General features: G+C 57.6%; 1 protein-coding gene across 5 annotated transcripts in view; it reads right to left on the bottom strand.

The window, feature by feature from the left end:
• The window catches only part of KAZN (kazrin, periplakin interacting protein), a 366,657-nt gene that overhangs the window by 3,679 nt on the left and 352,063 nt on the right, over window positions 1-10,915 (bottom strand). For 4 of the 5 annotated variants that reach the window (XM_069479370.1, XM_069479373.1, XM_069479372.1 and 1 more), the window contains exons 4-7: window positions 9,561-9,731; window positions 4,128-4,317; window positions 3,271-3,401; window positions 289-339 (exon numbers count right to left, since the gene is read on the bottom strand). In XM_069479370.1, the coding sequence (XP_069335471.1) occupies window positions 289-339; window positions 3,271-3,401; window positions 4,128-4,317; window positions 9,561-9,731 (543 nt within the window). The remainder of the gene's footprint in view (window positions 1-288; window positions 340-3,270; window positions 3,402-4,127; window positions 4,318-9,560; window positions 9,732-10,915) is intronic. The other variant, XM_069479374.1, reaches the window with a different exon arrangement.

The raw sequence follows: 10,915 nt of genomic DNA, 5'->3' as shown, positions 1-10,915 counted from the left end.
TTTATAAAACTGGCTGCCAGGGGACGACACCGGCCAGGGCAGCAGGATGGAGGACATGTGAGCATGCGGTAGCTCGACAGTCCGGCACAGGACAGAAGAGGCAGCCCCAGGTGCTGAGCCTGGCTCAGGCACCAGCCCATGTGTGACTCAGGCGTGGCTTAACTCCTCTCCGCCTTGGGTGCCCGAGTGTGGAAGCCAATGGGAATGACGGCCTGGGGGAGCAAGGGATGAGGTCACGGTCAAGTCGGGGTGGAGAGAGGGCCCTGCGGCCAGGGAGGGCACACCTACCTGTACAATAGGGTTGTGCAGGTTCTTCTGGACCGGGCCGGGACTGTCGCCCTGTAGCCAAAGGAGAAGAGGAAGATGAAACAGCAGAGACACATGACACACGTGAAGGCAGCCATCCCTCAGGGGCCACGCTGCCCTGTAGTGGGGACCCACCCACACCCCACTTCCCGAAGCAGACACTCCCGGGTGGCTTGTTGATGCAGCGTGGGGTGCACTAACATGCTGCCTGGACAAGGGGTTCTGGACAGAGGCCTCCTGCCTGCTCTGGCCTCTTGACCCCCAACAGCCTCTGACCCACAAATCAGTTGCTCAGAGGCTCCTAAATTCCTCTCCTGATAGGTCAAGCAGGAATGGCGTTAGAACTAGGGCTTGGTTATACTCAGTGCTTTTCATAAAAAATAAATAAAAATAAAATAAGGGATTTCCAGACAGAAACAGACTTGGGAGACTAAGTAGCTTCTAGCTTCCCCAACAAGCAACACACGGAATCTCTTATTTTGCGGCGGCGCAGACAGGGCTCATCAGACCTATTCACAGACACGAGGACAAGCTCCAGACAGTCCAACACCGTGCAGCTAACTAAACAGTGAGCTGCAACTCAAATCTGGGACTGTCTGATTGCTCCTGGCACAGTGCTCCTTCTAGGCAGGGGCTTCAGGGCACAGTCAGTCCCGAGCTTTGGGCGGCCTGGGGAGCCCTACCCACAGGGTCTGAGCGCCTTCCCTCCTTCCCAGGGAGCCCTGCACTGGCCCAGGCAGCCGAGACATTTCCACTGTGTCGCCAGCCCTGCCCTACGTGGGTGGGGAGGGAACCTCAGTAGCCTGCGGGTGTGCAGAAGTCTTCACTGCCTCCCAGAACCGTCTGCCCACCTGGAGGCAAAAGATGGTTTGGAGCACAGCAGTCGTTGCTGGGGAGCTTCTAGTGGTTGTTTCTGGAATTGCAGGCACAGTGCCCAAGAAGCAACAATGTCCCTCAACTTCTCCAACCTCTCTGTGCTAAGTCCCCACCTCTGCTCTCAATTAGTGGCCAGAGTGTGAGAGGATGAGGTGATCCCTAGTTCAGGTACACTGTTCTCGCCGGTGCCAGCTCAGATGCCTGAGGACAGAGGGTCACCTGCAGCTATTTTCTGGCTCTTCCTGGCTTACCTGTGTGCACACCTGTTGAGATAGCGGATAAAGGGGGTTGAGGAAGGGAGGGATGTCACCAATGGTAGTTTAATCTTTGGTCCCATCTCAAGGGTCGCAAACGGAACCCGTTCTGCAGGCCGCTAGGACAGTTCTACTCTGGGTAGGACCATTGGGTGAGAGAATGGGGCCGGTGCCCACTGAGATGCCCACATGCAGACCGCTGGCTCACCAGAGCACTCATTTCCTAGCGGCAGGGCCCTGCGTAAGGTGAGCCTGGAAACAAAAGTGCTGGAACTGCAGCGGCAGGTATGTGCCAAGGCTGGGCCGGGCAAAGGCGAGGCCTCTGTCGAATGCAAGTCGCGAGGCCCCCAGAGAACCCCTTCTGCAGAATAGCTTTTCCAGAAGCATTTGTGCTGTCAGGGCCCCCTCGGGCCACCAGGAGAAGACAAAGTACGGTCCTTGGGGAGGTTTTCTCATTTGGGATGTGCGTGGCCACTGTCGGGTGTCTGCCCGAGGCACCGCTGGCTCCGGGCGTGACCCCAACGGGGGGCCTACGGAGCAGGCAGTGGACGTCAGAGGCCCCTCTCGTGGCCCACCTTCCTTGTCTTGGCTCTGTCATCAAGACAGGCCCTGTCACTAGGATTCTGCTCTGGGGACAAGAACACACTGCTTCCCTAAAGCTCCACTAAAAAAAAAAAGTGGGGGCCCAGCTCTGAGCAGGGCCGACCTTCTTCCCGTCCTGAGTGGGCTGTGGGAGACCCCAGGGCCAGCAACGCCTGCCGCCCACGCCGCCACACCGAGGCGGCTTCTGTTGCTTAGTCTTAGCTATTTTTATAAGCACTTTTCATTGTTATTGTGGTTTGGGGAAAAAAAATGGTTCGATCGTTATTACTCACATATAGGAAAGCTATTGATTTTTATAAATTGATATTCAACCAGGATGGCAATGTACTTGCTTCCTGCTAGTGCTAATAGCTTTCTAGGCTATCCTCTGGAGTTCTCCAGGTAGACAATCATACCAACGGCAAGGAATGGTTTTGCCGATGTGTTCACCTCATTTCTTTTTTTATTATCTACTTTGCTAGTTAATAAAGCAACAATAACTGAGTTTTTGCAAAAGCCTCCCTGCCCACTGAAGACCCAGCCCTATGGAGTCTCTGTCTCTGGGACACAGCAGGGGAGGCCTCTGAACCAACACCTGTGTGATGGAGCGAAAACTCAGAGGGGTCCCCGCACCCTGACCCCAGTGTTCCATGAGCCTCAAGGAGGCTTCCAACTGTCCTCAGACACCGGACCCGCCTCCCTCACTGCTTCAGGCCCGTCTGTCTGCCCCACCAGTCACCAGGAGCTAGGTGGCTGCGACTTGTGCCTCTTGGTAGCTGGTGCCCAGCAGAGAATCAAAAATGATGAAATAAGCAAAGTAAACAAACTTAGAATGAATCCGCAGGCCTCTCCAGAGGCAATAAGTGCCCAGACTATGGGGTGAAGGTCGGAGAGCTGGCCCTAAAGGGACACGAGGTGGTGCTGACCAGCCCCTGCGCTCCAGTGGGTAACGTCTGGGAGGAGAAGCCCACGGTCCCAGACAGGGCCCACCCCCCACTTCCAGCTGCACGGACCCCGCGGCCGACCCAGGCCTGCTTCCTCTGGATCCTCCTCACCCTCCCGGACATAAGGAGCAAACGGGCCTCATCTCTTTCTCTCCCCACATCCATCGCTTCTTGCGAAAGGACAGAACAGAACAGGAAATGCGTTCGCCAGAGCGCTCCCTGGGTAGACGAGAGGAAACAGCGAGTCCGGCTTCACCCGCCACGCGGCCCCTGCCCAGGGGCCCCGGCCCTGCTGCTGCTGGCCTTACGTTGCAGAGGGAGTGCGTCCGGTGTCGAGGGGAGTTGATGTCACTTGGTGTGGACGACCGGTCGCCTTCAGCAGCAGATGCGTCGGAGATGACAGAGGGCTGCCGGGAGTGGCAGGGGCTCACCCGGACCGCTGGAAAGCAGGGACAGTTGGTGAGTGAGGGATGGAGGGAATGCCCCCTCCTGGACCGCCCTGCAGCTGATCGGACCCAGTGCCCCCATCATACAGATGGGGACACTCACTGAGGCCTAGAGAAGGGAAGAGACGACTTGCCCAGTTCTCTGCCGCTCATGTTCCCACAGAGCAGCTGCTGGGGAGAACCTCCCACAGCTGGATCCATCAGCCCCTCCTCACCAGGCTGGGGGGAAGGAGACGCAGGGGTTTCTGGGACGTCCATGACTGCTCACGTGCTCCCACCACCTGGCTGTTCCCTAGACCTGCGATCCTAAACTCTGCCCTACACCAGCTTCCCGTACGGGAAACCTAGAGGCCTCCACTACTCCGCTCTTTCCCCCACACCCCATGTCCAAGCAGCAGCGGCGCCTCCAGGACACAGCCCCAAATCCACAGCCCCATTGCCACCGCCACTGCCGCCTCTCACTTGGACGGTCACACGGCCTCCCGGGGGTTCCCTGTCTGCACTGCTCGCTCTGCAGCCAGAGCCATTGTTTGAACCTCTGGATCCAGCCATGCCTGAAGTCCATCTCTTGGACTTTTCAATTACATGAGCCCCAGGTCTCTGCCCCACACCCTGTAAACTGCTGTCATGTGAACAAAGAAGCCGCCTCTCCCACTGGGTCAGATGCTCCTAAGAAGCTCCTTGCAGCCGTGGCTGGGCCGGGCCAGGGCAGGACTCACCTTGCCGGTCTGCAGGGTGGGGGGGGTGAGAGTGGTAGAGAGTCTGCTGGCTCTGCCGGATGGCTGCGGTCAGCGGGAGGTCCGCCTGCACCACCCACTCCTGGTTGCCGTTGAGCACCGTCTCGCCCGGCATGGCAAGGGAATGCCGCTTGGGGACGTCCTTGGTCAGCGTAGCTAAGGACTGCTTGGCCTGGAAAGCGAGCCAGGAGACACGGGGAAGAAGAAATGACCAAGGGGACTCTTGGCCTGCTGTTGCCGTCACCCACCACCACGGCGAGAAGGCCACAAATCCCACCTGTGCCGGGGTATCGCCAGCTCTGCACCGCATGTTGATCAGCAATGTCAAGCGCCTGCGCTATAGATTGTCCCCTGAGAGCTCCCCTGGGGGTTGCCCCTCAGATCCCACCAAGAGCAAAGTGAGACCAGCCACACAGAGAGAAAGGGGGTTCCAGAACATTCTCAGGCCCATTCTTGTGAGTTTTCCAAGGACTAGCTGGAATTTGAATGCAACTATAAGAAGATGGTATTTCGGCTTCCATTACCTTAACTCCTCCTAACAACCTTTGATCTCCCCTTCACAAGCTTCTACCTGGGAAAAATCATGTGCACCTTTATGCAGAACCAGCGGGGAGATGGGCCACCCCACGCCCAATCCGCGTGACCAGCTCCTCCTTGGAGGCAGCCCGGCTCCCGGGATCCCACGACAGGAACATGTGGGACACGAGGAAGCCCAGGGACAAGTGTGGGGCTGAGCTGTGGCAGGCGGCCCTCCCCTGGGCTGGTCACACAGGTCTTCTCTGTCCAGCGTCTGAGGTCTCTTTTAGCTGTGTCATCCCCCAGGGTATGTGGGGTTTTATCAGAAGTGATCTCAAATTCTTTTAGGGAGAAAAAGGGCATATATTGGAATTGTACTAATGCACATTCTTTTCTCAGGGTAGTCGATTTCTACTTCCCAGTTAGCTCCCCAGGCTCGTGCTGGGGCAGAGGGGGCTGAACAGGGGACACAGGGAGGAGCCCAGGGGTCTACCGCACCACGGTCGCAGGTGAACACGGACACCCCAGGGGTAGCTACAGGAGCAGAGCCACTGTGAGCACCCGCTTTGCCCCTCATATGAACACAGATAAAATGAAAAACCTATCTCATCTCTCCTAGCTCCAGAACCTTCCATACCTTGCCCCAGGCCCCGAGTTCTTCCGGCAGAGCAGGGGTTCTCGAGAGAGTTCTGCTGAGAAATGGACAGTTTTTGGCCTAAAGCCTGATGCGCGTACATCGCATTGGCCACCTGTGTTATTTTAGGCAAGTCACTGCCTCCTTGGAGCCTCAGTTTCCCCATCTGTACAAGGAAAAGCCTGGACCAAGTGATCTTTAGAGCTCCCTCCATCTCAGACACTCTAGCAGTCTGTGAAATCACTTCCCTTCCGCTGCCAGCCCCGTCCCCCGGGAATATAAATCCATACAGCAGAGGCTGAGCTGATGGTATTAACTTTGCCCCCAAACCAGCTAATCACCTCCCCGCGGCTTAGAAACCCTTTGTGCTCCACACCCTCATGTGCCCAGCACAACGGAGTTGCGAGGGAGTATGAGATTATTGTGCTTGACAGACAAGAAACCAGAAGCTCAGAGAGGTGGAGTGACTTCTCCAAGAGCGCACAGCGGGCACAACATCCAACTTGGCCCCCAAACCTCAGTGCCTGACTGGGCGGCACCTTCTCCCCGCGCCTTCCTGTGGCGCCAGGAAACAAGCAGCACAAGTGACGTGGACTTCAGAGAAGGTGGGCACGTCTGCTCACTGACCACGGAACCCCCAGCACCTGGCCTGGGCTTGGCACATCCAGGAAAAACTGCACCCAGTAAGCATCCACAGACTAAAAGGAAGCAGCCTCTGCTTGACAAAGCCTTTGCTATGCCCGAGTGATGGCCCAGGGGACCAGCTCTGGTGGCCGCCTGCAAGAATAATGGGGCGATCACCTCTGTTTAAGGAGGAACTAGGCTAGGTGTGTCTCAGAACCGCCGTACAGACTCGCGTTTCCTACACCAGCACACCTCACTCAGGTGAGTCAGTGCACCACACCTGCTTCCCCTCCAGGTGCAGCAACAGCCCTCCGGGCTGCGACCACTCAGCTGTGTCTGGGGGGATGTCCCCCTCCCTGGCTTCCTCTGCCGCATCCATCCGGGCTGCCTGCAAAGTGGGACCCAGAGAAATGGGCACCCAGGGTGGTCTGCACCATGCAGCAATGAACCCTCAGTGCTCCCCTCCTGCAGACATTCCCGGCCACGTCCGAGGAAAGCACATGAACGCCCGAGGCGGCCCCTGGGACAGGCAGCCCTTTGCAGCAGCACAGGAAGGTGTGAGAGGGATCGCTCTCCTGACCCCCCCCACCTCCGCTGGCATTCTCCTCCCAGGTGGGGTCCCCTTGTCTGGGTCTGAGAATGGCAGCCTGACATCCTTCCCACCTGACAATTCAGAGGTCCCTACGGTTGGTCCTTCAGAATGGGGGGTGGACCTGTGGGTTCTGAAGCACAGGAACCGCTCACAAATCGCCCACTCTGCCCACTCAGGGCTTTAGACTGAGACAGAGACACAACAGAAAGGAGCTGCACACAAGGTGTGTCTGGTCTAAAGCACACGCGCGGGGGCACACACTGTCACCTCCCTACGGCAACTCACGCGCCTCTGACCAACCTCTCCCGCTACACGCGACTTACCGCTGGGAACGCCCCTGAGCTCTGCACCCACTGCTCTGAGCCTCCGCCGCCCTGAGCATCCGAGCCCGGAATGTCAAGCTCCTGGGAATTGGTAACTTGGCACAAACGTGTCCATGTGACAAAAGTCAGACAGAACTGGGTTCAAACTCCCCTTCTCCTGCTTAACTTGCCGTGTAACTTTGAGGAAGTTACTCCACCATTCTGAGCCTCAGGGTCCTACTACATAAGACGAGGAAACCAAGAGGGGACATGTTTATGTAACTAATGCCCCCTGGCGCTGTGCGACGAGGTGACCCAGGCCGAGCACGGGGCTCTGCAGTCGGGCTCTGAAATCAGGCCACCTCTTTGTGATCCTGGCCCTGCCACCTCTGGGCTGTGGGATCCTAAGGGGGGCTCCTCACCTCTCCTGCCTTCCTGCCCGCCACTGTCTGATGGGGATACAGACTGCGCCTCCCTCCCACGGCTGCCATGGAGAGTGCTTGGCCCACGGTAAGAATACTGGAAAGTATCAGCGACTGTTACTGCCAAACGGTTTCTACTTCCCAAGCAGGGGTTGGATGAGCAGTAGCTCACACGCAGGCCAAGGATCCAGTCCGGCCCCCCGTCACGTTTAACAAGCAGCAGCCTTGGTGGCTATGGCAGGATGACTTACGCCCTAAGACTGGGCGGTGAGACCACGAGGGAAGGGGACACCGTGCAGGGTCCTGCCCTCACCCACCCTTGGGCTTGGGCCGATGGCAGCTCTGAACCACCAGTGTCTGCCAGGAGGAGGAGCCGGAACCTGAGTTTTTTTGGCCAGAACGGAAGCAGGTTGAGAGTCCGGATGCAGTGGGAGTGGAAGCCGAGGCGAGCTGGCTCTCAGTCCAGAAAGCCCCGGGAGTCCCGCGGAGGCCCCACGAGGCCAGCGTTCCAAGGCGAGGAAGACACATCTGTCCGTCCACCGGGAACTAGGAAGGCCGGGGACAACAGGGGCCTCATCCTGCACCCCCCTTTCCTGGCCTGTAACTCGCAAGGTTGCTGTCCGGGCTGCAGGAGGCAGCAGGGACTCAGCACCACTGACCCCACGGGTGGGGACCCCGTCCCCCCACCCACCCGGGGTCCTGGCAGCCGCAGCTTTTCCCTGCCCAGGCAGCTCCCACCACTAGGGGTCAGCATCGGACAAGGAGACCAAGGAGAGGCCCCTGGACCCTGTCCTGGCCGCCTGGTCCTAAGGCAAGTGACCTTAGAAAACCACCACATCACCGTGTACCAGGGACAGGCACCGTGCTAAGCGCTTCTCTTGCATCACTTCATTGAAAGCCTCACAAGAGCCCCATGGAGTGCAGCTGACCCTTGAACGCCACAGGTTAGCACTGCCCCGTCCCTTATCCTGCGGCTTTTCTCCTGCCTCTGCCACCCCTGCGACAGCAAGAGCGACCTCCCCTTCCTCCTCCTCCTTGGCCTACTCAGGGTGAAGATGATGAGGATGGAGACTTTGGGATGATCCACTTCTACTTAGTAAACAACTTTCCTTTTCCTTACAGTTTTCTTAGCAACATTTTTTCTCTCGCTCCTTTCCTATGAGAATCCAGCATGTCATACATGTAACGTACACCATGTGTGTTAATCGCCTGTTTGTTACCGGTAAAGCTTCCGGGCAATAGTAGGCCGTAAGTAGTTAAGTTCGGGGGAGTCAAAAGTTACCTATGGATTTTCACTGTGCAGGGGTCAGTGCTCCGACCCCTGCGTTGTTCAAAGGTCACGTGTACATGCACTTATCCCTGAGAGTGGACAGAATAGGGGCCAGAGAGGTGAAGGCTCCTGCCCTAAGCCACACAGCCAGGAAGCAACGGGGGCTGGATTCGAACCCAGCTCCCACAGCTGTTCCCACAGCGTTAGTCAACATCAGTGCTCTTGGGACGACGAATCCTGAGAGCCGTGTGCCCCACCGCACCCCTCAGGAGTCCCCGCGTGTCCTCCTGGCCACCACCACCGCCCTGAGGCCTTGGTGGTTTTCAAAGGCCCCTCTAGCCACGAGCTCTCTGCACCTACCCAGCCACCTCGTGGGGAAGGCGGGTGGGACTGTGACCCCACTCCCAGCCCAGTAACAAATACAAGGCACCGACACCCAGAACAGTTCAGCAAGTGGCACAAGGTCACACAGGAGCAGGCAGAACCGACCTCCAGGGCTGTGGACCTGGGCTCTCTGCCCCGGCCCACCCCACCCCCAACGCATAGGCTATGCACTTTCTCGGAAAACAGAGTGTTTTGAGGGTTTGTTTTGGGTTAGGAAAAAAATAACCTTGTTTTCCTTGATGACCTGAGACATTTTTGCTCCAGACACATCTGAAAATAGGCCAAATAAATAAATAAACAAACGTCACTTGTAATCCTACCACCCTGAGATAACTAATGTTAATACTTTGGTATATTTCCTCCCATATCTTTTTGTAAACAAATATGTGTATTTTAAACAAAAAATCTTTTTTTCATTTTTAAGAGTAACCTGGGAAGTGTAGAGAGTCAAGGCAGGCGGACAGACGCTGGCCCAGCTCTGGGTGGCGTGGGCTCCGTGGTCTCGCAGGGAAGTGTATGGAGCATCACAGAACCCCCAGCCCCCTGCCCGTGTCCTGCTCTGTGCCACCCGCCCCGCTATGGGACCCTGGGGGGAGCTGATGCCAGATGTCCTGGCTCCCAGGACGCTGCGAGCAGACGCCCGTCCTGCCCCGGGTGGGAAGGGGTCTCACCATGGCCAGCTCGGCCTCCAGCTCCTTCATCCGGTTGTCCTTGAGGTCCAGCTGGGAGCGCAGCGCCGTGGCGTGGTCCGTGGCCTCCTTGGCTTGGCGCCGCAGCTCCCACTTCTCACGCTCCAGCAGGTCCTTCTCCTTGGCCAGGGCCTTGACCGCGTCCTCGCTCTCCTATGGGCGGGGGACAGAGCACGGTGGGCGTTGCTACAGGCGGGGCTCCTCTTGGGCTGGGGACACCTGGAGAGGCTCGGCCCCTGGGGGGAGAAGGATGTAGGGAGGCCCCACGGCCTCCTTTCTCCACAGTTCTTCCCTCCCCACCGTCTTCCCAGGACTGGGCTCTGTGTGGGGCAGCCATGGCCACACACACCGTTTCCTTCTCTGCCTGCCAGCGAGACTAACACCAGGCAGTGGCGAGGAGGGGCCTGTGGGAAGGGCTTTGGAGGCCACTGTGCAATCTTTGTGATCAAATGGCTGACTCTGAATCCCCAAAGGCAATAACAGTAACAGGCTGGGTGAGGTGGCTCATGTCTAAGCCCAGCACTTAGGGACGCCGAGACGGTAGGATCACTTGAGGCCAGTAGTTTGAGACCAGCCCAAGCAACATAGCAAGACCCTGTCTCTACCAAAAATAGAAAAAATTAGCCAGGCGTTGTGGCATGCACCTGTAGTCCCAGTTACTTGGGAGACTGAGGCAGGAGGATTGTTTGAGCCCAGGAGTTTGAGGCTGCAGTGAGCTAGGCTGACGTCACTGCACTCTACTTGGGCAACAGGTTGAGACCCTGTCTAAAAAAAAAAAAAAAAAAAAAGATGCTAATAAATAATAATGATAACAAGCATTTTTCCCCCTAGCTTGCTTTCTGAGCACCGGAAACTTCACTGCTGACAACACTGGGCTCTGATTAGCTGCTATCATTATCCTGCTTTACAGACAAGAAGGCCGAGACCAGGGAGAGTCGGCTGTCTGCACGAATCCCCCAGCTAGCAAGCACGGAGGTGAGATTCTAACCCAGCTGTCTGCTCCTAACCATCGTGCCACCCCGGTCCCAGGCCAAGGAACCTAACGACCTGGGGGAAAGTGGTATGCGAGGTCAGCGTGGAGCCTGTCTCCTGCCCCGTGTCCTGTCCCTGCCAAACACGGGGTGACCAGGCTTCCGTGCTGATGGGCACAAGGCCAGCAAGGCAAAGGCTCTCCCTGCCTCGACTGCTGAAGAAAGACTGGGCTCTCTGGGGCCCGTCCAGACCCTCCAGCTGGGGAAGGAGAAAGGAGAGAGGTGGACAGAGAGGGGGAGGCGGGGACCCAAGGCTGCAGTAAAACGCTGTGCTGGGCACCTGGGGGAGAAGACGAGGGTTGGGGG

Source organism: Eulemur rufifrons, chromosome 8 (genome assembly GCF_041146395.1).
Source record: "Eulemur rufifrons isolate Redbay chromosome 8, OSU_ERuf_1, whole genome shotgun sequence".
Lineage (NCBI taxonomy): Eukaryota > Metazoa > Chordata > Mammalia > Primates > Lemuridae > Eulemur > Eulemur rufifrons.
The sequence above is the reverse complement of the archived record's forward strand: the minus strand, read 5'-3'. Positions and strand labels throughout refer to the sequence as shown.